The 27831-nt window shown below is 39.8% G+C and overlaps 2 protein-coding genes across 2 annotated transcripts in view; both read left to right on the top strand.

The window, feature by feature from the left end:
* Positions 1-17576, top strand: part of psmd14 (proteasome 26S subunit, non-ATPase 14) — a 102937-nt gene extending 85361 nt beyond the window's left edge. The window contains exons 9-11 of the mRNA XM_073047405.1: positions 4228-4353; positions 4497-4559; positions 16629-17576. Of these exons, the coding sequence (XP_072903506.1) occupies positions 4228-4353; positions 4497-4559; positions 16629-16727 (288 nt within the window). The 3' untranslated portion in view covers positions 16728-17576. The remainder of the gene's footprint in view (positions 1-4227; positions 4354-4496; positions 4560-16628) is intronic.
* Positions 17577-20015: 2439 nt separating this feature from the next.
* tbr1b (T-box brain transcription factor 1b) lies at positions 20016-25202 on the top strand. The gene is made up of 6 exons (XM_073047394.1): positions 20016-21114; positions 21650-21804; positions 22025-22146; positions 22360-22518; positions 22962-23023; positions 23463-25202. Exons 1-6 carry the CDS (start codon positions 20435-20437, stop codon positions 24334-24336), a joined length of 2052 nt encoding a protein of 683 aa, XP_072903495.1. The 5' UTR covers positions 20016-20434; the 3' UTR covers positions 24337-25202.
* Positions 25203-27831: the final 2629 nt, after the last annotated feature.

Genomic DNA, 27831 nt, shown 5'->3' on the forward strand with positions numbered 1-27831 from the left:
CGGAACCAATCCCCCGCGGATAAGGAGAGCCGACTGTACCTGGTTTCCTGCATTAATGCTCATAAAATGTGGTCTGATCTTCATCAAAGTCACAATAATAGACAAACACAATCTGCCTAAACTAATAACACAAGTAATTGTACTTTTCATGTCTTTATTGAACACATTGTTTAATCATTCCAGTCCAGTCTGGAAAAGGGTATGTGAACCTCTGTATTTAAGAACTGGTAGAACCTTCTTTAACAGTAATAACCCCACCAAAACATTTCCTGTAGCTGCAGATTAGACTTGCATAACAACAAAGAGGAATTTTAGACCATTGCTCCACACAAAATTGTTCCTGTTCATCAGTAACTCTGGGATTCCTTGCATGATCAGCCCTCTTCATGTCATCCCACAGCATCTGAATTAGGTTAAGGCCTGGACTCTGACCTGCCTATTCCAAAACATAAATTTTCTTCTTTTTTAACCATTCTGTTACTGATTTACTCTTGTGTTTTGGATCATTGTCTTGTTGCATCATCCAACTTCTGTTAACCTTCAGGTGAAGGACTGCTACCCTGACATTCTCCTGTAAAATATACTGATACAATTTTGAATTTACTGTTTCCTCAACGATTGCAAGCTATCCAGGCCCTGAGACAGCAAAGCAGCCCCAAACCATGATGCTCTTTCCACCATGCTTCACAGTTGGGATGAGGTTTTGGTATTGGTGTGCTGTGCCCCTTTTCCTCCAAACATAGCAGTGTGCATTTCTGCCAAAAAGTTCAACTTTTGTCTCATCTGTCCACAGAACCTCATCCCACAAGCATTGTGGAACATCTAAGTGGTCTTTCGCAAACTTGAGATGTGCAGCAATGTTTTTCTTTTTGGGGAGCAGTAGGTTCCTCTTTGGTGTTCTTCCATGAACACCATTCTTGTTCAGTATTTTACTTATAGTAGGCACATGAACAGAGATTTTTGCAAATAGTAGAGATTTCTGTTGCCCTTGGGTTCTTTTCACCTCCTTCAGCATTGCACGTTGTGCTCTTGGTGTGATCTTTGCAGAACACCCACTCCTAGGGAGAGTAGCAACAGAAATGAATTTCCTCCAGTTGTAGACTGTGGACTGATGAACACTCAGGTCTTTAGAAATACTTTTGTAGCATATTCCACCTTCATGCATCTCTACAGTTTTTCTTCTCAGGTCATCAGGTGATCATGCTGATGATCACTGGCCACCACTGATAATAGTCATATAAATTACATTGCTCTCAGTGACTTTCTGATGATAATCAGAAAGTTGTTTTGATCAAGGCATGGTGCACTTGAACACATTTTTCTTGAGAAGATCAGGCTCTGTCAGTAACCTGACCTTGTGTGTCTTTTTTTAAAGGGCAGGGCACCTTTACAACCCACACTTCCAATCTCATCTCATTGATTAGAACATCTAACTCCAAATAGTTTTTGTAGAAGGCATTACCCCAGAGGTTCACATACTTTTTTTGAACTTGGACTGTATTATTTAAATGTAGTACTCAGTATTGACGAGAAGAACAACAGTAGTTCGTGTGTTGTTAGTTTAGATAGATCGTGTTTGTCTATCACTGTGACTTAGATGAAGATCAGACCATATTTTATGAGTAATTAATGCAGAAAACCAGGTAATTGCAAATGGTTCAGAAACTAACTATATATGTTCTATTTTCATATGATTACATTAATATTGCTTTATGAAAAACAAGCGATATAAATACAGCTGTATCCCAATTTACAAATACTTTGTCATTAGGTGAAATTTGAGATGGGTGCAGAAGAGAAAGCTGAAGCATTTGCGAGCATCTTCAGCCAGGAAGTGCCGAGTAGATGATCCATCTTGGTCTCCTCCAGTGATCATCAGCATGATAGATGCCAGTCCTCAGCCAATTCTCTTTGCTCCATGTGATATCAAGAAACAGCTGAAGGCTTTGGAAACAGCAAAGGCTTATTATTGAACGATATTCTGGCAATAGTACTGAAGACTTGAGCTCCAGGGCTTGCTGTGCCCTTGTCCAAGCTATTCCACAGCAGCTCCAACTCTGGCATCTACCGGAGAATGAGAAAAACAATCCACTTAGACGCAGGACAAATCCAATTACTATCCCATTAGTCTGCTCTTTATTATCAGCATAGTAATGAAAAGGATAACCAATAGTGCCATCAAGTGACGATTTGGCTTTTGCCAAAGTCACAGAATTGAGGAAGGCTTCTGCTGGTTGGAAACAAACCTAGTACATAAATGAAGATGGTTGTGGGTCAATCATCTCTGGCACTGGATGTTTCTGTAAGAGTTCCTCAAAGTAGTGTCCCAGACCCAACCATCTCCAGTTGATTCATCAGCGATCTTCCTTCAGTTATAAGGTCAGATGTTTGCTGATGACTGCACAATATTCAGCAGTGTTTGCAACTCAACACTTGCAAAGCAACAAGACCTGGACAGTATCCAGGCTGGACTGATGGATGACAAGAAATATTTTTGCTATACAAATACTGGGCAGTGACAAGTGTAAGTTCAACTGTTAGCTGCTGTTGTTCAGTGGTATTACAATCATTGATACCATCAATTGCATTACCACCATTCTTAGTATCTTGGGGCTCACCTTTGACCATAAATTGCACAGGAGTAGCCACTTACACAATGTAGCTCCATGAAGGTCAAAGGCTAGGAATCCTGCATCAAGTAACTCATCTCTTAATTCCCCAAAGCCTGTCCACCATCTATAAAGTTCAAGTTAGGAGTGTGATGGAATGGTGTCCACTTGCCTGGATGATTGCAGCTTTAGCATTCAAGAACTATACAGACAGAGCAGCCAGCTGGATAGACATCACATCCACAGCCATTTATTTACTCACTCCACCACTAATGCAAAGTCACAACAGTAGCACCAATCGCAGTATATAGACATTGGTTAAATGCAGGAGGGGAGGTTGGCTGATATTTGGCCTGCAGTTAACATGAGGGTGCACCCTCCCACCCTCATTAACCTCGTACAAAGTAAGCAGCATGATTCCGGAGTCTTAACCTCATGAAAGAATGGAAACTAATTTCAGTGGAGTAATATAAACCATTCCATCTTGACCAACATTTAACCCAAGATGACTTTTTATATACTTCTGTTTTCTGAGTGATCTTTACACTTAATGTTGAGGTGCAGTACAGAAACAATGTCCTAAAATGCAAAACTGTTAAACATAACAAATCACCACGTGTCTAATATGAGACAGATATTCGTAGCCCTTTGAAAAGCAATGATGAACAAATGGAGAGGGAAATGTGAAGGAAAAAAAATCATCAATTGCAGTGTGGGTTCAGTTTTTCCCTGAGAGCAGGAAGAGTGGTACTCAGCTGGCCAGACAGAAAACTGGGGAGATCTCTGCTGTACATCTGCTTTTTGCTACTTTAAAATTACTGATAACTATGTTTTGCCTGTATTGAATATATTGTACATGCAAATAAAACCAACATACAAAATAGACAACAACCAACCAAAAATAAAGTAATTCTTCTGACTAGTCAACAGAGCCCATTTTACAGTTTTAGAATTGTTAAACTGAAGAATTGCTCCTGACTGTTACACACATTCCTTCTCTGCACACAATGGCCCTTCCCAAGGATGCACGTACTTCCTTCCCTATCTAACTACGTGTGCTCTCCCTCCCATCCACTGCTTGTTCTGTTCTTCCCCCCCCCCCCCTTTCCCTGCCTGCAGGCATCCACAGCCTATGCCCTATCCCACTGGCTTCCACTCTTCCAACCCCACATGCAACTGTCCAGTCTCTTGCAGATTGCCTACTCGCTCCCTCCCTCCTGCCCTCACTAACCTCCCCCAACTCCTTACAATTTTTTTTCACGGCTGGGTTTCCATTGCACTTAGAGACAATTGATAAGGAAGGTTTCTGATTGCAGAATGTGGGCTGTTCAATACAGACTTTTCTACACAGTGATTTAGTGGTTAGTGTTGATGGTTAAAAGTAATGGTGTGTAAAGTACGCCATATTCTTGATTATGATCACAGGAATTCAATTGCCTGGCACACTAAAACAATCTTGTTTTGCACAACTGTATACAGAATTTGTGTTTAGGAGCACATGGGATCATTGAATTATTTAACATTTCTAGGGGCAGTTTTTAAAAAATTTATTCGTGCTGGAATTTTCTTTACTGCTGTTCAATAAACAGGTTACCTTTGCTTTTATTCATCACTGCAGATGTTGTTGAACTTGCATAAAAAAAGTTGGATGGAAGGACTGACACTTCAGGACTACAGTGAGCATTGTAAACTTAATGAAACTGTTGTGAAAGAAATGCTAGAATTGGCAAAGAACTACAATAAGGTAAAGGAAGAAATCCTACACTGCTCTGTAGAATAAATATATTGTACATCAGAAATACTTCCTCTTTTATTTTTGAACTTTACAGTAATTTTTTATAGGATGTTTTGAGATAAACTATGTACACAAATATTTTTCTCTGACAGGCTGTGGAAGAAGAGGATAAAATGACTCCTGAACAACTAGCAATTAAAAATGTTGGAAAACAAGTGAGTATGGACTATCTGAATGATAATTTCACATAATCAGTTTAATTATACACAATTTGATGATTAGGGTGAATTGTATTTGAATACAGCCCCTTAACTTTTAAGATGTTGGATGAAAATTGTATGAACTTCCATACAGAACAACGAATAATGTACATTTATGTAGAACATCTTGCACGTCTTCTAGAACACCATATAACAATTATAACAATTACAGCATGGGAGGAGGCCATCTTGGCCTTTCTAGTCCGTGCCGAACGCTTACTCTCACACACACAAAGCATTTTTATTGAATGAAGTATTGTAAGTATATTTTACATACAACAAATTGCCATAAAGTGCAAGGTGATAATGGCTAGATATTCTGTTAATGGAAAGTTTCTTTAGGGATAAGAGTTATCTAGGACTCGGGACAACTCCCCAATTCTTTGATAGTGTCTTGAGATCTTCTAAGTCCACGTGACAGTGCAGATGGGCCCTTGGTGTAACAGTACAATATTCTTTCTCAGTTAAGCATCAGCCTAGTCTTTTTTGCTCAAGGTTCTGGATTGTGATTTGAGCAGGAAATTTCCTGAAAGGCATGCTTCCAACCATCACCTTTATTACTACAGATGTCAAATCTTCTTTGACATTGATCTTTTGTATAATGGAAATTGATCTATGTTGGTAATGTTTAGCCTCAAATTAAGCTCATAACACCTACGAGAGTTGGTGTGACGAGATGATGTACCAATACATCATAACTTGATATATTTTATGAGAACTTCCTCCAACCACATTGTCTGAAATACTTTCTGAGACAGAGCATTTTATTCTGTACTAAAGTTTTCTAAGAATGCTTCTACCTTGTCATGCATTTTAGTTGAGTAAACTTCATTATTGACATCAACAATGGAAAGATAGCCTGTGCGTTTTCATGCTATCAGTACCCTTAATGATTTGAAACAAAACTTTTGTTTCATCTTCATGTTGTTCTTTGCTGTTGTGAAAGTTATCATTTTACTGCAGATCTTTTCAAGTAAATGTAGATGCTCATTCTGAGCAATCTGCCATTCTATGATAGTGTTTTACATATGGTTTAATTACTTTTTAAATTTTATAAATAATGACTTCTCTCATCCTTTGTCTTCATTTTCAAGTCCATAATGCTTGTCCTTTTTTAGTAGGCTTTACAGTTCCTGAAGTTTACATCCTTCAGTACTGTTCCGTTTAGACCATGGGTTCCCAATCTGGGGTCCACAGTCCCCTCAATTAATGGTAAGGCTCCACTGCATAAAATAAGATTAGGAACCCCTAATTTGGACTATTTCCCCCAAATTATGCGCAATTTGAAGTTTTCCTAATTCTGATGATCATGGAGTATAGACCACAGAAACTGATCTTTTGGCTATCGTGTCTATGCTGACCATTGGCACTTGGTCTGTAGCATTCTATGTCTTGGCAACTTAAGTGCTTGTCTAGATACTTAATAAGCGTGAGAAAACCAACTTCCATCACTGCACTTCAGGTTCCATCCACCCTCTAGGTCAGGGGGTTCTAACCTTTTTTTTTTGCTATGGATGCTTACCATTAACTGAGGGGTCCTTGGACCCTAGGTTGGAAGTCCCTGCTCTTGGTGGAAAAAAATCTTCCTCTCTCCTTGCCCTAAATCTTTGCCCTCTAGTTTACAACACCTGTGTTATACATTAAAAAAAAATCCTGCTATCTACCCTCCCTATGCCCCTCCTCTTCCCCTGCTCCAAGGAAAACAAGCCCAGCCTCTCCTCATAAGTGAATCGCTCCAGGTATATTCTTCTGCTCCTTTCTTCTATCTAGAGTGGTGACTGGAACTGTACACACTGTTCCAACTATGATTTAACCATTTTTTAAAAACAATAGCACAACCTTACTACTTTTATTAAATTCAGTGCCATTGCTCTGAAATTGCTGGTAGTTATAAGAATAATGGGGTTGTATTAATAGGAGCACAAACGTGAGAAAATCTGCAGATGTTGAAAATCCAAAGCAACAAAATGCTGGAGGAACTCAGCAGGTCAGGTAGCATCTGTGGAAAAGAGTAAACAGTCGACATTTTGGACTGAGACCCTTCATCAGGACTCATTGACATTTAAATAACATTTTTATAGCCAAGGAATACTCTTGATCCTGACCTCCTAAATAATGTACAATGGTGCCAGAAAGTTTGTGAACCCTGTAGAATTTTCTCTACTTCTGCATAAATATGACCTAAAATGTGATAAGATATTCACGTAAATCCAAAAACTAGATAAGACAGCTTAATTAAATAACACCAGAAATTATACTTCATTTATTTATTGAGGGAAATTGATCCAGTATTACATGTATTTGTTGGATAAAGAATGTGAACCTCTGAGGCAATGCCTTTTGCAAAAGCTATTTGGAATCGGGTGTTCCAATCAATGATATGAGATTAGAGGTGTGGGTTGAGAGGTGGCCTGCCCTTTTTTAAAAAAAAGAGACACACAAGTCAGGTTACTGACAGAGCCTGTTCTTCTCAAGAAAGATCTGTTCATGTGCACCATGCCTCAATTAAAACAACTTCCAAGGACCTTAGAAGAAGAATTGTAGAGATGCAGGAAGCTGGAAAGAGCTTCAAAAGCATCTCTAAAGACCTGAGTGTTCATCAGTCTACAAATTGTCTACAAGTGGAGGAATTTCAATACTGTTGCTACTCTTCCTAGGAGTGGGCGTCCTGTAAAAATCACACCAAGAGTACAACGTCCAATGCTGAAGGAAGTGAAAAAGAACCCACCTGCTGAAGTCTCTGTTCATGTGTCCAGTACAAGAAAAACAGGACAAGAATGGTGTTCCTGGAAGAACACCACGGAGAAATCAACTGCTCTCCAAAAGAAAACATTGCTGCACATCTCAAGTTTGCAGAAGACCACCTGGATGCTCCCCAATGCTTCTGGAATTGTGTTCCCTGGATAGATGAGACAAAAGTTGAACTTATTGGCAGAAGTGCACATTGCTACGTTTGGAGGAAAAAGGGCACTGCACACCAACAGCAAAGCCTCATACCCACTGTGAAGCATGGTGGAGGGAGCATCATGTTTTGGGGCTGCTTTGCTGCCTCAGAGCCCAGACAGCCTGCAATTGTTGAGGGAACAAGGAATTCAAAAGTATATTAAAACATTTTAGAAGAGATTGTCAGGGTAGCAGTCCATCACCTGGAGCTTAATAGAAGTTGGATAATGCAACAAGACAATGATCAGAAAGACGAAGGCAAATGCCTCAAAAGCATTTCAGGATGTATATTGTATGCATTTCTCTGACATTAAATTGCACCTTGAAACCTTTGAAAGGTAAATCAACAGAAGAATGGTGAAAAACGATGAAAATTTGTGCTTTGGAATGGCTGAGTCAAAGTCCTGACCGTAATCCTATAGAAATGTTGTGCAAGGACCTGAAGCGAACAGTTCATGCAGGGGAGCCCATCAACATCCTAGAGTTGAAGCAGTTTTGTAAGGAGAAATGGACTAAAATTTCTCCCAAGCTGGTGTGCAGGTCTGATCAGCGGTTGTTGGAAATGTTTGGTTGAAGTTATTACTGTATGGTGGTGGGGGGGGGGGGGGTGGTCACACTAGTTACTGAAAGTAAAGGTTGACATACTTTTTCCAATAAATACATGTAACATTACATCATTTCTCACAATAAATAAATGAGCAAGTGTAATGTTTTTTTGTGTTATTTATTTAATTGGGCTCTCTTTATCTAGTTTTCAGACTTGGGTGAAGATCTGACCACATTTTTGGTCATATTTATGTAGAAATAGTGAAAATTGTACAGGGTTCACCAACTTTCTAGCACCACTCTATAGTTCCTTCTTTCTCTTTGACCAGAGCCTCAATACCTCTTGTCAGTCAAGGTTCCCTGAACTTGCCAGGTTTACCCTTCATCAATACACGAACACGTTGCTCCTGGACACTTGCTATTACAGTTTTAGAAGCCTTCCACTTGCCATTCATTCCTTTCCCTTCAAACAGACTCACCCAATCAATCTCTGCTTGATCCAGTCTTGATGAAGGGTCTTGGCCCAAAACATTGACAGTTTACTCTTTTCCACAGATGCTGCCTGACCTGCTGAGTTCCTCCAGCATTTGATGCGTGTTGCCTTGCATCAATAGGAGATGTTTTCCCTGGTGTTGACTGGACCACCCAGTGTAAATGGCCTGAAGTGGGTGGAATTTGTCAAATTTGTCCCGGAAGACTCCTGAGTCAATTCAATGCCTTTAAAAAGCACTCAATAGACAATAGGTGCAGGAGTAGGCCATTCGGCCCTTTGAGCCAGCACCACCATTCACTGTGATCGTGGCCGATCATCCACAGTCAGTACCCCGTTCCTGCCTTCTCCCCATATCCCTTGACTCCACTATCTTTAAGAGCTCTATCTAACTCTTTCGTGAAAGCATCCAGAGAATTGGCCTCCACTGCCTTCTGAGGCAGAGCATTCCTCAGCATTCACCCCCCTTGGAAGTTTTCATGTTTTCTTGTCTTACAATATTGAATCACTGTGGATTTAATTTGGCTTTTTTGACACTGATCAACAGAAAAAGACTTGTATCAAAGTGAAAACAGATCTCTACAAAGTGATTTAAATTAATTACAAATACAAAGCACAAAAAATTGATTGAATAAAGATTCACCCTTTAAGTCAGTATTTAGTAGATGCACTTTGAGTCTGTGTGGATAGATCCCTATCAGCTTTGGACATCTGGACATTATAATTTTCCCTCATTCTTCTTTACAAAACTGCTCAAACTCTGTCAGATTGCACAGTGATTGTGTGTGAATTACCCTTTTCAAGTCCAGCCACAAATTCTTAAGTGGATTGAGGTCTGGACTCTGACTTGGCCACTGCAGGACATTAACTTTGTTGTTTTTAAGGCATTCCTGTGTAGCTTTGGCTTTATGCTTGGGGACATTATCTTGCTGGAAAACATATCTTTTCCCAAGTTTCAGTTCTCTTGTAGACTGCATCAGGTTTTCCTCCAGGCTTTCCCTGTATTTTGCTGCATTCATTTTACCCTTTACTTCCACAAGCCTTCCCAGGGCCTGCTACAGTGAAGCATCCCCACAGCATGATGCAGCCACTACTATGCTTCATGGTAGGGATAGTGTGTTTTCGATGATGTATAGTGTTTGGCTTACACCAAATATAGCGTTTAGTCTGATGGCCAGAAAGCTCAATTTTGTTTTCATCAAACCATAGAACCTTTTTCCAGATGATGTCAGAGTCTCTCATGTGCCTTTTGGAAAACTCTAGCCAAGATTTCATGTGAGTTTTTTTTTCAACAGTGGCTTTCTCTTTGTCACTTTCCCATAAAACTGTGACTGGTGAAGCTCCTGGGCAACAGTTGTTGTATGTGCAGTCTCTCCCATCTCAGCCACTGAAGCTTGTAACTCCCCCAGAATTGTCATGGCCTCCCTCACTAGTCCCCTTCTTGCATGGTCACTGAGTTTCTGAGGACAGCCTGCTCTCAGCTGATTTACAGCTGTGCCATATTCTTTCCATTTCTTGATGCTTGACTTGACTGTACTCTGAGGGATATTCAGTGACTTGGAATTTTTCTTGTATCCATCTCCTGACCTGTGCTATTCAATATCCTTTTTGTGGAGGTTCTAGGGGTGTTATTTTATCTTCATGGTGTAGTTTTTGCCAGGATACTGACTCAGCAGTTGGACCTTCCAGATACAGGTGTCTTTTTACTATAGTCAGTTGAAACACTTTGACTGCATGCAAGCCTCCTAAGACAGATATCCATTTAACTAATTATGTGACTTCTAAAACCAACTGGATGCATCAGTGATGATTTGGTATGTCATATTCAAGGGGCGGGGGGTTTGGGGGAGGGGTGAATAATTTGCAATTTTGTGTTTTATATTTGTGATTAATTTAGATCACACTGTGGAGATGTGTTTTCACTTTGATACAAGAGTTTCTTTTTCTGTTGATCAATGTCAAAAAAGCCTAATTAAATCCACTGTGATTGAATGTTGTAAGACAATAAAACATGAAAACTTCCAAGGGGGGTGAATATTTTTGATAGGCACTGTACACAGAGGGCCCTATTCAGAGGGTACAATACTGGACCTCTTCTTAGGGAAGAGGCAGGGCAAGTAACTGAAGTGGCAGTCAGGAACTCTTTGGCTCCAGTGACAATAATTCTATTAGTTTTGTGATATTTATGAATGAAAAGTATATGGCAGACCAAAAGGTTAGGATCCTAAACTGTAGCATGGCTTAATTTTGGGGAATTTAGACTGGATCTAGCAGATTGGGTGAGTCTGTTTGAAGGGAAAGGAATGAATGGTAAGTGGGAGCTTTTTAAAACGGTGATAGCAAGTGACAAAGAGCAACATGTTCCTGTTATGATGAAAGGTAAACCTGGCAAATTCAGGGAACCTTGACGAGAGGCATTGAGGGTCTGGTCAAAAAAGAAAGAAGGAACTATACGTTGGATTTAGGAGGTCAGGATCAAGTGAATCCCTTAGCTATAAAAAAGTTAAGAAAGAGTGTATGAGATGGATTTGGTTAAGGAAAATCCCAGGAGCTTCTATAACATATTGAGAGTACAAGGGTATCTAGAAAGAGAAAGTAACCAATGTAAATTGACAAGATTTGATCAGTAAGTTTGTGATTGACATGGTCATGATATTGATAGTGAAGAAGATTATCATAGATTATATATGGATCCTGATCAGTTAGGGAAGGGAGCTAAGGTGTGGCAAAGGAAATTCAATACAGATTAATGTGAGCTGATGTGTTTTGGAAAGTCAAACAAGTGTAGGCTTACACTATGAATGGTAGGGCACTGGGGAGTCTATAATGGAATAGGAGTTCATGTACATCTTTCAGTGAAAACAGCATCAAGGGTAGACGGTGGTGAAAAAGGCATTTAGCACGCTGACCTTTATCAGACAGGTACTGAATGTAGGAGTGGGGACATTAATTTTGCAGTTGTATAGATCATTAATGAGGCTGCACTTGGAGCACTGTACACTTTTGGGTACCCTGTTATAAGATAAATTGGAAAGAGTGCAGACAAGATTTATGAGGATGTTGACAGGACTGGAGGGCCTTGGGTATAGGGAGAGGATGTCTAGGCTTGGTCATTCCTTGGAATGTGAGGGAATGAGGAGTAACCTCAGAGAATTGTTTAAAATGATGTAACACAGAGATAATGTGAGAAGGAGCAGTCCTTTCCCCAGGATAGGGAAGTCTACAGCTTGGGGGGGGGGGGGGGGCACAGATTTAGGTTGAGAAGGGAAAGATTTAAAAGAGATCTGAAGGGGACATTTTCACACAGAGGGTGGTGAGTATTTGAATGAGCTGCCAGTAGAAATGTTTGAGGTAAGTACAATACTGTCATTTAAGAAGCACTTGTATAGTTATGTGCCAAGAAAGGGCTTGGAGGAACATGGGCTGAATTGGGACTAGCTGGGTGGGCACTGTGGTTGGCAAGGACTGAAGGGTCTGTATCCACACTGTATTGCTCCTTGATTCTATGACCCCTGTTCCGAAGAAAATTGGAAATGCAAAGGAAAAAAGAAGTTTTACATCATATATTCTGCTGCTTTCTGCCAGTGTGTAAGGTCAACAAGTGTGGAGACATTACTCCACACTTAACCTTAACCTAAATTCTGAGAAATTAAGCATCAGAGGAGGCTGGAAAGAGCTGAACTATGCTCATCAATAATCACGTTTTACAGATGCGCAGTTGAGAGCATCGTAACATACTGCAAAACTGTGTAGTATAGAAACTGCTGCAGTGGATAGGAACCAGCCCACCTGCTGTCAAGGTCATATTTACAGAAAGGTGCCTGAAAAAGGCCAGCAATATCAAGAAGGATCTCACCCACCCTGCTCATGGACTGTTTGTCCCACTCCCATCAGGAAAGAGCATCCACACCAAGACCACTAGGCTCAAAAACAGTTACTTCCACCAAGCCATCAGGCTGGTCAATACCTTCGCCCATTAACCCATCCCACCACTACATACTCATCAGCCACTTCTGCACATGCTGTCACTTTATGTGAATACAGTGTCTATGTATACAAGCTAATCGATGTACGGTATAGACATCCACACTCCGCTGTATGTTGTGTTTTATAAGATTGCTTTTATATTTATTGTGTTTTTGTTTTTTTTATTATGTTCTTCATGCTTATTGTGTTTTATTAATGCTGCAGTAGATCCGGAGTAATAATCATTTTGTTCTCCTGTACACTCGTGTACTGAAGAATGACAGTAAACGATCTTGAATCTAAGACCTATTCAAATTTAATGTACTGCATTTATTGCTGACAATGTGGTCTTTTCTACATTGGAGATGCAAACCACAACATGGTGGACTAAAGGGCTCATACTGTGCTGTACATGTGTGTTCTACATTCAAAATTAGATGATTACTTTGCAGAGCTCCTGAATTCAGCTTGCAGGGGCAAGTTTGAGTTTCCTGTTGCTTGACACTTCATTCTCCATTCAGCACTGCTATTGCAAAATTCATTGTAAGCTTGAAGAATAGCTTCTCATTTGTCTGGTTTCATTGCAGCCTTATAGACTCAGTATCAATTTTCACAACTTTAACTTTCTTTCATGAACCATTTCTGTTTTTGGTCATCCATCTGTAATATTGGCCCAGTTTTTCTTTCTTCATTAATATAGCCTGACCTGCTACGGACTTCCAGACAATATGCTCAGAAGAACTCAGCAGACTGAGCAGCATCTCTGAGAGGAAAGGAATTTTCAACATTCTGGATTAAAACCTTACGTCAACCAAAATGTCAGCAGTTCCTTTACTCCCACAGATGCTGCTTGACCTACTGAGCTCTTCCAGTAAATTGTTTGTTGCTTATGATTCCAGCATCTACAACCTCTTGTGTCTCCTGCTGCGGATTTCCTATCAATCTGCATTGTGTTCTAGCTGAGTAAATACCCTCATTTCACAGCTTCTGTGTTCCTTCATAAGCTTATGAATTCATATCTCTCTAACTGACCCCATAAGCCTCTCAACTGAATTACTTTTGTCTTATTCCCATGTTTTGTTCGCAATTCCTTCACCACCCTTTCTGCAAAAGTAACCTATTTTCTTATCATTCCTAATTATGACCATGAGTATTTGACCTGAAATTTTCACTTTGTTTCTCTTTCCACGTATAAAGCCTGACTTGTTGAGTGTAGTACAAATAAAGGGGTTGTTCTTCAATTATGCACCATCTAGAGATCTGTGTGCAACATTGATCTCTTTATTTAAGGAAGAGTGTTAAAGCACTGGAAGCAACTCAGGAATGTTTCAGAATGAGCAGATTGTCTTATGAGCAAAGATGGATTATGTGAGACTTGCATTCACTGACATTTAATAGGGCAAGAGGCAGATTTATTTAAATAGATAACACCCTGCAGAGCCTTGTCAAGGTGGATGTGGAGAGAATGCTTCTTTGTGAACAAATTTAGAAATAGGAATCACTCTTTCAATATAAGATGTCACTCATTTAGGATAGATTTTTCTTCCTTTGAGGTTGAGAAGTATTTTCTCAAAGGGCAATATATGTATACTCTGAATATTTTTAAGACAAAGATGGATACATTTTGCTCTACAAGGTGGTGAAAGGTTACTGGAGATAGGCAGGCATGCAGAGCTGGAATCATGTGGCAAGGAAAGAAGCACTGGCTGAACGCAGAGGTACACTTTGTACTAAAAGCCTGGGATGCTGCTGCCTTTAAGTCTGGAGACAGAACAGCTCTCAGAGCAGACAGGAGAAATCTCATCTTGTGCATTGAGGGTAAAGACCCCCACACACAAAAAAATCAGGAACAACTAGCTGATTATGATCCCCAGCTTATGTGGCTGGGCATCGAGGGCATTTCTGACTATGCAAGGGAAAACAGGGGTGCCAGAAATGACTGTACCACTGACACCTCCCTCCCTGAGGCTCAATGATGCATAAAACAACTTTTACGCATGCGTCAAGGCATACAACACAACACAGGTCACAAAAGCCACCTCCCTTTGAGGTGACAGCTAACGTCTACAACAGCAGTATATGTGAGAAGGACTCTACAGAGAGTCAACATCCCAGGCCAAATACTCAGGGTGTGTACACACCAGCTCACTGACATCTTCACGGGCATCTTCAACACTTCACTCATCCAGGTTGCTGTCTCCACATGCTTCAAATCAGCCACCATCATCCCTGTACCAAAGAACTCTACACTTTCAGAACTAAACTAAACATTTCATCCAGTGGCACTGACATCAAACAACATGAAGTGTTTTAAATGGCTGGTAATGGCACATATCAAAAACTCCATTCCTGCCACACTGGATTCTCACCAATATGCTTATCTTGTAAATATAATAGTCAAGTGTGTTTGCACCACTGGCGGGACAGGAGCCACGCTGGTCGTATTTCGCACTTGATGTTGGCCAGGTTGAAGTCACCTGCAATGGCATTAAGAGCCTCGGGATATCCTGTTTCAAAGCTGTTGACTAAGGATTATAGTTCTTTGAGTGCATGTTTCACACCTGCCTTGGTAGGGGTAGAATGTAGACTAGTATCAGGATAGCTGAAGTGAACTCTCATGGCATGTAGTGTGGGTAACATTTCATTGTGAGGTGTTGCAAGCTTGGTGAGCAGGAACTTGCCAGGACCGTCACATCCGCACACCATGAGCTGTTGATTTAGAAACAGACTACTCCACCTTTAGCTGGATACCATGTGCTCCGGTGAATTGAGAAGCCCCCAGGTTTTATGGCACAGTCAGGTGAAACAGGTGTACAACATGTTTCAGTGAGACATAGCACACATCAGTCCCTCAGTTCTCCTTGGTTAAGCCAGTCTTGCTCTTACATCAACTACTTTGTTCTCAGTGGCGTGGACATTAGCAGTCATATATGGGGGGGGGGGGGGAATTTTCAATCCATGCTACTTCGGTCTCACCTGCAGCCCAATCTTCTTACCACATTTTTGAGCTCAGTGGCTGTGTCTGGTCAGTCCTGAGAGTCCTATAGTGACCCATCTGGATTGGAAGGTAAGCGACTTCTTCTGAGCAGACCTGTTAGGCATGGAGTGGATTCGGTAAGGTAAGTTGAGTGAAAGTCCTGAAGAGGAGTGGGCTGCCACACCAGATAAATGGGGGTGTCTAATGGATCCTCAGCATCTGGACTTAAACCTGGATTCTCTGTGGATTGAGCTTCTGGGGCCAAGGAATCTGATCCACGGTAAGATGTTCAGTGGGGCTGTATCTGCATATGAACAACAACAGATTTGTTCGAACTCTGGAAAATTACAATTTAGGTTTGGTGTTAAAATGTTGGCCATGCCTGTAAAATAAATTAAAATGAAAAATTATATGTTTCTGGTGATTGAACAGCTGGAGCATAATGGCTGAATATGGATCACATAAACATGTCATAATCTTTTTAAAAATAAAGTTAAATTTTTAAAAAAATTGCACTCTACATAAAGACACTTTAAGAAATGCTTCTTCAATTTTTTAAAAAATAAAATGTTGTGTACACCTTACCGCTGTTCATTAACTTACTGTGTGAATTTTAGTTCTGTACACTTTGAATGTCATTGAGAGATCGGAAAGTTGATAAAATTGATTGCTCCATAATCTCACTAAAACATTTTTTCCTGGTAAGAAAAATAAAGCTGTCTCCTTTCATTGAATTCTAAATTGTAATTAATCTATTTTTCTGGGAACTACCACCTGGATTCCTTCTCTGCACTACTGTTTGAGATGTATTTCAGACCAGGGGAAACTAAAAATGTTTACAAACTATTTCCCTTTATAATATAATTTTTACAGTTAAAGTATCTCTTTCAATCCTTTGTAATTACTGTTGTTAAAACTGTGAGACACTTCCCTATGGTACAAAACTGGACTAACATCTTAGTGGAAAACAAAAATAATAATGGTCTGGTTACTGTGTCTACAGCTTGTGATAATCTAGGGGAAAAAATGACATTATTACAAAGTTACTACCTTGCTTGGAAATTTTTTTTTGTTAACAGCTCGCTTTTTTTTTGTCTTTTAGGATCCAAAACGCCATTTGGAAGAGCATGTGGATGTTGTAATGACTTCAAATATTGTACAGTGCTTAGCAGCAATGTTGGATACAGTTGTATTTAAATAGTGAACTGTAATATTATAACATATTAAGGCATTCTGTTTTTTTTAGTGTGCAGTTTCTCTTCAAATTTCTGTAATGCTGAGGCTGCTGAAGACTACTTAAAAACAAGAGACTTCCAACATCATTACATCCTGAGCTGAGAGCAACCATGCAGTACATGCCTTTGTTGTTTTTCAATCATTTGTCCGGACAAATACAGTTTGTTTTTCTTTTTTTTAAAGTTTAAACGAGTAGCCAAGTTTGATTTTGGTATTTGCACACATTTTGTATATTATTGTTAGATCTCAGACTGTCAATAAAATAAGTTGGATCTGTCTTTGTTATGTGACTTCCTATTGTCACATAAAACAGATTTGTGCTACCTTAAAAATGGTTTTATCATTTATTGTGAAGATCTCAACATGATATGTTGCAGGATTTTAAAAATCTCGGCTAGATAAAATCAGTTAGATGTTCTCATCCTTGTTTATTAAGAGTTGTTTAGTGCTGCAGAGGTAGCACATGTCTAACACCTCTAGGGTCGTAGCTGTGAATATGGCAGATGCTAAGGTCAAACTAGAATCTCGTATGTGAAGAATGACATTTCTCAACCAACTGCTTGGCACAGAAAACGTTAAGGTACATTAACCCACTAATTCATGAATAAGAGGTGCACGAGATTTTTTTGAGGATGTTATGTTTTGATTAACCTTGATACAATCCAGCCATAACTTGCAATGACTGGCAGTTTTAAACTACTATGCTCCATACTCATCACAGATAATATTATAAAAAATGTTTCTATCATTCACTTGTAATGGGTTGATGGATTTGCATTATCGGGAATAAACAGTCTAAAACCATCTAAATGTATATTCGAGTTACACATCTGACGCAATTGGTATTTGCAGTATCTTGCATACTTTAAACACTTATTCAGATATTAACAAATATAGTTTATTGGAATCAAGAACAAATATCGCAGTCTAATTGAAATGCATCTACGGAAAGGATATAAACTTGTTTATAATATGATGCAGTGGATATCGCCGCGTTTATTGAAGGTTTTGGCGCCGGTGGTAAAATTATTCACTCACAGTGAGAATGAAATTTTGCATATTATGTAATGAGCACTTGAGTGTCTCGTCGGCGCTTTGAACACTGAAAATCCTTAAGGCCTTGTATTTGAAATTCGTCATAAGTTTAATTTTGGAGTTCGTATTTAAAATAAAAGATTTTGAAAATATCTGAATATAAAGCAGATATGTTTTATATGAGGGCGTGTGTTAGCCTCTCTGAGGAAAAAGTATTGCCTTCAACTCTCCTACTGGTGGATATTTACAACTACCCCTCCCTCCCCCCGGTACTGATAGGAAACTCAGCAACAGTACTGTGTCGAAATGGGCTGGAGACAATGGTACGAATATTCATGCAATAGGGTGATTTCCAATACTGATGAAATTCCATTATATATCTAGAAAATCTTACTGTACCAGTCGTGTGTGTGGACACGTCCTCCAATCGCTTTTATTGGTAGTTATACCAATGATTAAAATACTTCGATTTTAAAAAAAGCTCACAAAAGGAACTATAATGTGCGCGAGTAATTATTTATAATCAGTTCTCTGAACTATGTAGTCAAAACAGCAAATTCTGCTTGTAATTCACAAACTGCTGTACCTCAACTTAAATCGGTAAATCGTTGTGGTTTAATCACTCAAATTTCAATATAAGCATTTTAAAGGCAAATAATAATTGACAAAAGGTTTTATTATTTCATTCCGATGCGCTGGTGATTAATTCTATTTAGTCTGAAATGCTGAGGGATGGCGACGAAGATCCCGAAACGACAATTTCAACTCTGATATTCATGGGCCGCGGGAATTAAGATTGCTTTCCTTTTTCGAGAATGGGTCGTCGAGTGTATTGGCAAAGGATTCTGAATTCCATACTACATCGACTGTTTAGTTACTTTTTAATCACCCTCAGTTTAAAAAAAAATACCGACAGGTTTTGATTTTTATAGTTAAAAAAAATAATGTTGAGTACTTAAACGTACTACATTTAGTAGTAACATAACGCTCATTGTGGAGCTGGTGCAGCTGAAAGGTAATTTCAAATACCATTTTAGTTCTGAAGTTTTAAGTGATAAAAACTGTCACTGTTCACCTTATCACGGACACTTTCATACAGGAAAAATAATTGGCCCTTTTCAAACTCGAGCATCACGGGGGAATTCTGTTTTTTCCCACGACGAACAATTATTAAAAGACCATTTTCACCGACTATAAGGTTTTCACTTGCACAAAATGATAAAAAAGAATGCAACATTTAAATAATATTTAGTAAAGCAAAAAATTAAGTTATTCAGTCGATTGCGTTCACTTTAACTTGGGCGAAAAGATCAGAGACAAATAATCTTTTGCATAGTTAAAATTCCAAAAAATTGATTTAAAGTGATTTAAAATAAGAAATTTGGTATGTGAATTAAAGGGTAGTATTTAAAACCATCAATAATACTTTGTATTGAACGTAAATGAAGTACAGTAATGTAATGCTTGACAATGCATGAAGCATACTTAAAGCACCTTCGCCTACAGGTTCGTATGTAACTAACAAGATACGCAATGCGTATTTATCTACGCGTTTCTATTGATAACATCACTATACACAAGAATTATTCGGATCTGTTTGAGCAACGTTTTCTAAACTGCTAGAGAGGAGTAAAACGCAACTTAAAATCGCCATCGTGAGCACGCAGTACTTCTCCCTGCACTTTACCGGACGTTGGAAGGGAAAGCAATCGAATGTCGCTGTGATATTTTAGATTTTCACCTTTACGTACTCTTTCACAACTTTGCATTTTCATAGTTTCTCATTTATTGAAAACCGTGATTCATTTGTGTTATTTTTAAATCGCGATTCTTCCGTAACTTTTAATAACTTCTTTCCAAAATGATTTAGAAACCCGCATAATCGCTGCGCGACCTTAAGATTTTTTTTTTGCGATTCATAAATACATCGATTTAGTAAAAAGTTGTCAGAGAAGATGCCCCATAGACCTTAAAGCGCTTCATGCAGGTCCTGAACATTGGCTTATGCGACATGTATAAAGGAAGTCAAAAACTGTTATCGCAGTTCAAAAGTATTCTGTACAGAGCAAACATGACGAACAATTCTGATTTGCAAGAGTACCACACCAAGTAAGTGGCATGGGATAATTGTCTTCATTTAGTAAAATACTTTTTTTTTATCCTTCAGCTGGTCTGTTTCGCTTTAGATATACTAATGATGAGGCAATGAGAATGCGTAAAATCAAACTCCAAAACAGTTTAAGTGGATCCTCGTCCTTTACAATTTACTCCACTCTGTCCAAAAAAACGGGGAATAGTTCCTTGTTAGTGACACGCAAACTGTCTCTGAAATGAGATCATCTTGCAATTTGCCATCATTGCCATTAGGACTCAGGTGATTATCCTAATTAATGTCTGTCTAATTAAATTACTGTCAGCTGTTAACCAATAGCAAGAGCCGTTTCATTAGTTGTGCAACCGGGGAGATCAAAAGTGAGTCCTTCGTTACTACTGCAAACTGTCAATTGGCCAATCGCTTTTGGGAGAAAAATCGAGTACAAGCCCTTTGTGAGAGTGCTTAAAGAATTGCTTTCAAGCGGGTTGGGTTTTAGCTGTTGCTGAGGGTTTCTATAGGGTGAAGTGCTTGCTTGTAAAGCTATGCAGTTGGAGCACTGCTTATCTTCATCTATAATGCTCTCTAAGAAATTTCTGAATGTGAACAGCACTTATCCCAACAGTGAGCTTGCTCTGCACGATCCCATCATCTCGGCCAGTGATAACCTCGAAAGAAGTTCACCTCTGAAAAAAATTACCAGGGGGATGACGAATCAATCAGAGGCAGACAATTTTCCTGACTCCAAGGACGCGTCGGGGGACGTCCAGAGAAGCAAGCTCTCTCCTGTTTTGGACGGGGTCTCTGAAATTCGTCATAATTTCGATGGATCAGCGGCAGACAGATATATCCTGTCACAATCGAGCCAACCACAGCAACCGGCTGCTGCTCCCAGTGCTATGTTTCCTTATACTGGCCAGCATGGACCAACACATCCTGCTTTTTCCATTAGCAGTCCGAGCAGGTACATGGCTCACCATCCTGTAATCACTAATGGAGCCTACAATAGCATTCTGTCCAATTCTTCTCCCCAAGGCTATCCGGGCACTGGTTACCCTTATCCTCAACAGTACGGACACAGCTACCAGGGAGGACCTTTCTATCAATTCTCTTCTGGTCAACCAGGACTGGTTCCCGGCAAAGCCCAGGTGTATTTATGTAATAGGCCGTTGTGGCTTAAATTCCACAGGCATCAAACGGAAATGATCATCACCAAGCAAGGCAGGTAAGTGGACCTTTTATTTCTTGCCAAAGTCACCAGTATTTAAATCACGTCGGACAGGACGCTAACTTATTTTAGTTGCGAGAATTAAATCATTTTTACAGACATGATCACTTTTATTAATTTGAAATAGAAGCAATGGTAAATGGAACTTCAAGAGGCCAGATATTTTTGACAGAAATTGTGAAATATTTATGTACATGTAATGTATTTGCCGATAGTCTGAACAAGAGTCCCCAGCTGCTAGTACTTAAAAATTTATTTTCTTTTCCAAGAGTTGTATACCTAGCCTTTGAATGCATTTTTGCAAAGAAACTTGCAATTCTAACAACGGTGAAAGGGTTTTATTCTAGCATCTCTTTCACTTCTTGGAAAAGCATCTGTATGTATTAACATTTTAGGAATCAAGGCTACGTCAAATGCAGTGAGTTGATACTATGTGCCCTGACATAAACAAGCTTAAACACATCTATATTTTAAATTTTTAATGTCTTTCTGATTTATTTCTTTTGATTCCATCTCGATCCTTCTATTTCAGGCGGATGTTTCCATTTTTGAGTTTTAACATCTCTGGTTTAGATCCGACTGCACATTACAACATATTTGTTGACATAATTCTAGCCGATCCCAATCACTGGCGATTTCAAGGAGGAAAATGGGTACCTTGCGGAAAAGCGGATACCAATGTACAAGGCAGGTTTTTCCAATAATCTGTTTTAGTTTTGGTTCGGCAATTGGAACAACTTAATTGTGCACTCGAACTATTTTGGTAACTCCTTCACAGAGTTGTCTTTTGTTCCCCAAGTCTCAATCAGGCATGCTACGTGTTATATATTTACTGTTTTGTTATATTTATTATTCTTTTATTAGAGGGGCCTTCTATTATTCGGCTGTTTCTCTCAATCTTTTATAGGCAATAGGATCTATATGCACCCAGATTCACCAAACACCGGTGCTCACTGGATGAGACAAGAGATTTCCTTTGGAAAATTAAAGCTGACCAATAACAAGGGTGCATCAAACAATAACGGTCAGGTAACGGATTTATTTTATGCAACTTCGTTGTTCTCTCTGTAATAAGATTTATTTTAAAGTTAATTTCAGCATTTATTAGATGAGATTTGAACCCGCGGGAAGTAGTGCTATTTTGACTAAATATTGTTTAGCAGCTAAAATATCGAGTAAGTGAACTGGCCATTGGTTTTAAAGAAATGAAAGTAATGCAGTTGCCTGTTGTTTTACCGACAGATGGTGGTTCTGCAGTCTTTACATAAATACCAGCCAAGACTACACGTAGTTGAAGTCAATGAGGACGGAGCGGAGGATTCTAACCAGCCCGGCAGGGTTCAAACATTCACCTTTCCAGAAACGCAGTTTATAGCAGTTACAGCATATCAAAATACAGATGTAAGGAGATAACTGGGAATGCAGAGTATAGAATTTAAAGCTCAATAGTTCTTTTCAGGAGAAAAAAAAATAAACGTATACAATTAAAAGCCATTTTAGTCTGTTCCCTCTGTTTTAAGTGTTTTTAACTCAAACGCCGAACGTTAAACTGTACTTAATGTTGAACAGGGATGAGTTATTGTAAAGACAAAAACAATTCTGGAAATCAGACCTACCCAGTTTTCCACTTCTTACACTTACAAAGATGTCATCGTTTGAGTCGGGGAATAAAATCTCACCCGGAACAAAGCCTGTATTGTATATCTGTATCCCACGAATCTATAAAAATGACTTTTACGCAATTTACACAAATACCTTACGTTATCTGCTCATAGTTTGGTTCCTAAGAAACTGGTGTCACTAGTGTCTTAATATAAATGTAATATTTTTTATATTTTAAACAGATCACACAGTTGAAAATAGACCACAATCCTTTTGCCAAAGGATTCAGAGATAACTATGACACGTAAGTTTGTTAATTTAAAACTGCTGAATTTATTTTGTTGTCTGCCGCTGCTCTCAATGTCAGGGTCAGCGGTTACTATTGGTTTTTTTTGGAAGTGATTTGCATTTTATTTTTACGAACTTATTTTGGATAACGTTGAATACGTCTAATACTTAAGCTAAAAAGATGCAATCTGTTTTGTATTTGCGCGGGGTACCTTCAATGCCAATAAGCAATAATAGTCCAGGAATGCGTAAGGCCGACTCGCATCTACCTCTAAATATTTTACAAGGTGCACCCCCCACCCCCCAATCAACATGGGGTGCTTAGTTGCTGATTTGGGCAACAAGGAAAGCCAAATCCTTTGCGAGATTAGTTGAGTTGGTTTAGAGGTAGCACCAGCAAAACAAGAACTCAACATTCTCTCTTTCCACCCTCCCCCATCTCCCCTTTCCCCTAGGATCTACACGGGCTGCGAGGTGGATCGGCTCACCCCGTCCCCGAGCGACTCGCCGCGCTCCCAGATCGTGCCGGGCACCCGCTACGCCGTCACCCAGTCCTTCCTGCAGGAGCAGTTCGTCAACAACTACGCCAAGGCCCGCTTCCACCACGGCGGGCCCGGGGGTGGCGAGCGCAGCGTCCCCCACAGCAACGGGCTGCTTTCCCCGCAGCAAGCCGAAGAACCCGCCGCACCCTCGCCTCAGCGCTGGTTCGTCACCCCGCTGCAGCAGCCTGCTAACAACCGCCTCGACTTCTCCGCCTACGATACCGACTTCGCCGGCAACGCCATCCTGTCGTACGGGGTAGGGGTGAAGGCTCTGCCATTGCAGGCTGGCACCCGACCCCTCGGCTACTACCCCGACCCATCGGGCTGGGGTGCTCGCAGCCCGCAGTACTCGTGCAAGTCGAGCTCGGTGCTGCCCTGGGGCCGTGGCGCCTCGACTAACTCCTACCTGGAAGAGGCGGCGGCGGCGGCGGCTGCGGCGGCCGCCGCCGAGGGCCTGGGCCCGGGCGCAGGGCCCGGCGCGGATCGCTCGCCCCTAGCGGCCGGGGCCGAGGACACTAAAGCTAAGGATCTGCCCGACGCCGCCTGGATCGAGACGCAGTCTTCCATCAAGTCCATCGACTCCGGGGATTCGGGCATTTACGAGCAGGCTAAGAGGAGGCGCATTTCGGCAGACGCGCCGCCGCCACCGCCGCCCGCCCCAGCCCCGGCCCCGACCGCTGCCCCCGAGAGCTCGTCTCCCCTCAAGAGCGAGGCGCTGACCCCGAGAGACTGCGAGAAGAACTGCGCCAAGGAGATGGCCTTTTACGGCTTCTACTCTCACGCCTAAAGGCCTCCCTCCGGGCTGGCCGGGGCGGGAAGGACCCACCCGCCCCTCAACTCTCTCGCCTCTCCGAGGAAGTGCCAAAAAAAAAACCCACACCAGCTCCCATCTCTTTGATCAGCGAACGGCTGGTGCCAAACGCGAGTTTTCAGTTTGCTGCACAAAGACGCCCCTTTCCTCTCTGGTTGTGGTGATGATGCCTGTTTACGGTGGTAATCCCGGGCTCGGATGCACAGACTGGTGTTTTGTAAACCCCGTCAGTGTTTAAATGTGATAAATAATTATGAGTGAAGTTTAAAATCCGTGTGTTCATCTATACAGACCTCCCCCTCCCCGCCACTTCGTAATTCAATTGAAATTTGGGTATGTAAATCATGTCTGTACAGGAAACTTCGATTCAATTCCTATGTGGCCAACATTTATCGTTGGTGTTAAAGCGGTTCTATATAAATCACATGTACAGAATATTTTAAATGGTAGAGTTTTGCGTTATTTGTTCTCAGACGGCTCAGATTATAGAATAGGTTTTAATGCATTCGTTTTGTAGAAACGTAGGATTCTAGAGTTTTAATTCCTGAAGTTGCCACGTCGTTCAGTGACAGATCCTCCGAGGAGTATATTATGATCTGTTTGCAATGGGGTTTGGGGTTGAGATAGGAGGGGGCGTGTGATTCTATGACGCTTTTCAGGGCTGATATGTAAATTTTGTCTATTCTGTAAAGATATTATTGTGCTTGTATATGGATACACTTTCATTCTGTTCCGTCTGTGAAGTGAATGTCACAGATCCTGTTTTTTTTTGCCAGTTTGTATACATTCATGTGTAAAGTAAACTAATAAAACGAATGGAATCCGTGTAGACTTGGAAATAATTTATTCCTTCACTTTTTTTTTGCGGCGAGGTTTGATTTCGTATTGCATGTTTGCAGAATCTGAAATGTGCCTTTTGGTCGACGGTTCTGATAGTTTTAAATCTCGCCTGTTTTAATAATAAATAGCCGGGAAGGAGAGAAATTTGTGTGTTTAGAAGTAAAGGTACTTTCCTTTAATTCAAGATTGAGATATTAGTTATAACGATACTATGGCGTTTACATGCTTCATGTAATCCACTATGTAGTTTAAGACTGTAAACGTCCGGCATACACCAGATTTCACCTTGTACCAGGAATCCATTTAGTTATAACGTTTTACTTGCTGAATTATTTTAAGTGGCACAAATCCAACGCAGTTTATAGCAATTATATTCGCAGCTTGTTGCGATATAAAGCATGCAAATCTGTAAACGGTGCTGAGGTGCTTGAAAATAATTTTAATATTTCAATTCTTTTGGGGAAACTAATTCAACATTTATACCAATTATTTTGTCTGTTAAATGTTTTCATTGCTCGTTTTGGTATTTAAATCAATAATAAATCCTATAATTGTATATCAAAATGCTCATTCGTTACATTACTATGATTTACAAGTTTCTCGCAGTCTTTTACTAAGGACAGCTGCAGCCTTTCATTTTTGGAACTGGAATTTAAATTCCCGTTTACACCGAATGGTTATAATACATGATTACTCAGAGTAAAATAATAATTGTGTAAGTCGAGCAAATTGAAATGTCTAGCTAGTGTTCGAATTAACGCCATTTTTGCAGGAATATATTTTTAAAAAGTTAATCTGGTTTCCCTATAGTAGTATCGCCCGCAGCGCTTCTTTTGAATTTTCAAATATATCAACGCAGATAAATATTGAACAAACTAATAGTACGTGTATTTATAATGTGGCTGGATATCATTATACCGACAATAGAAAACACATGCAGTGTTCTAAGAATTGTAAAGTCTCAAAAAACTTACAGGTATCCCTGCAAACCAGCGTGCAAATATTTGTGTAAATTAATAAGCGATTAATGTCCATATTTGAATCATTGTGTGCATACCTGTATTTGAAAAACTGCTGCTTGATTTTTTTTTGTTTACATTTGAGGGTAAGGTGTTACTGCATCTCTTCCCAGAAAGCGACAGCTAGAAATAGTTTATGATTTATGATCGACGAATCATTAAAATACTGCACCATTAGTTTAGGGGCACCTTCTGGAATTTTTGAATCAATCATTTCTCTTTAGACTGGTCAAGAACCACTCAAAATACGCTGTGACCTTTTTTGGCATTTTTTAAAAATAAAAACTGATTGTGAAGTGCAGCAATTTAGAGTACCCCCCACCACACCACCACCACCGAAATAAAACCAAACATATGATGCAAATATGCAACGGGAGCGGGATATTAAGAACGCATCTGGATGGAACGTCATTTAACACGTATTTTGTTGAGCTCATTAAAGTCCTTAATATAAGTCTAAGTGATATCAGGTACGATACTCAAGTTACCCTACAAATGAGGCGCATCTACGATATATCGGATATTTATGTACGTTTTCGCAAGTCAGTTCCATACGAAGTTGAATTACTTTTAAAAGAATGAGCAATTTTAAAACTAATTGCGCTCTGTGTGGTATTCCCGTGCTTCGAGCGCACTACATTCACAAATATTTGAGGATGTATGGGTAAAATACATCAGCGAATCCAGGCAAGGTGTATACTTTGAATAGGAGACACACTTCGAAACGAAAATCTTTTCGATGTACTGTATAAGTACTGAGAAACATTGCTATAAAATTGGTACATAATAAATAGACAAGAAAAACTGCTCATTTTGTTCAAATAACTTTCCTATAGTGATTTATATAATTCGAATCTTCGAGTAGTCACAGTCAATATAGTCAAGTGTCAATAGTTGACTATTCAACTTGATATTTCATTATTTCCACTTTGTGGTTGCTCAAGTCTTCAAATGATTTGATTCTATCGTGTGGACAATATTAAACAAATTTAACAGGCTGGCGTTAGATGGATTCGAAATTTTGGCGCTGAAAGGAATGTTTTTTTCGTAGCAACTAAATGCAAAATTAACACTCGCACATCTGTAAAAAAAAATGAAACTGCGACAGGCGACGTCTCATCAGAGAATTGCCGATCCTCATTTCTGTCAGTTTTATCAGGCAACCAGTGTTTCATCCTTTGAAGGTTTTAATTTAATTCTTTGCCGTTAGCTAACGTTTCTAGGTCTTTGTAACGGGAAATCTGAAGTCGACCTGACGAATTCAAATTCATGCAATATAGGCTAAGCTGTAATATTTCAAATGTTGCTTGTGGTATATATTAATGTCATGAAATACGGGATTTGAATTACAACTGTTTCTATACTCTAGTCAGTAAATCTGCAGAACATGGCCAGCTAACTTCTCCGATTACACTATTTAAAACCCTCATGCCCCAATATCTGATAGTGAATTCCATGCTAAATTAGGACAGTTCATAATGACCGTGATGATTATATTCATAGCTGTATATCGCAATACAGAAGTAGGTGTTCTCAACATGGAGATTAAATCCCTTGAAAATGCACCAGGAAGATTACTACCCGCAACATTTTACTGGTTCTGTTTTCATCA

This window comes from Hemitrygon akajei, chromosome 5 (assembly GCF_048418815.1).
Source record: "Hemitrygon akajei chromosome 5, sHemAka1.3, whole genome shotgun sequence".
Classification (NCBI taxonomy): domain Eukaryota; kingdom Metazoa; phylum Chordata; class Chondrichthyes; order Myliobatiformes; family Dasyatidae; genus Hemitrygon; species Hemitrygon akajei.

Excerpts from the sequence above, each read along its gene's own strand:
- tbr1b (XM_073047394.1), top strand. The coding sequence starts at position 20,435 with ATGCAGTTGGAGCACTGCTTATCTTCATCTATAATGCTCTCTAAGAAA. Across the intron at positions 21,115-21,649 it reads ATCATCACCAAGCAAGGCAG|GCGGATGTTTCCATTTTTGA; the intron begins GTAAGTGGACCT and ends CTTCTATTTCAG. Across the intron at positions 22,519-22,961 it reads CAGCATATCAAAATACAGAT|ATCACACAGTTGAAAATAGA; the intron begins GTAAGGAGATAA and ends TATTTTAAACAG.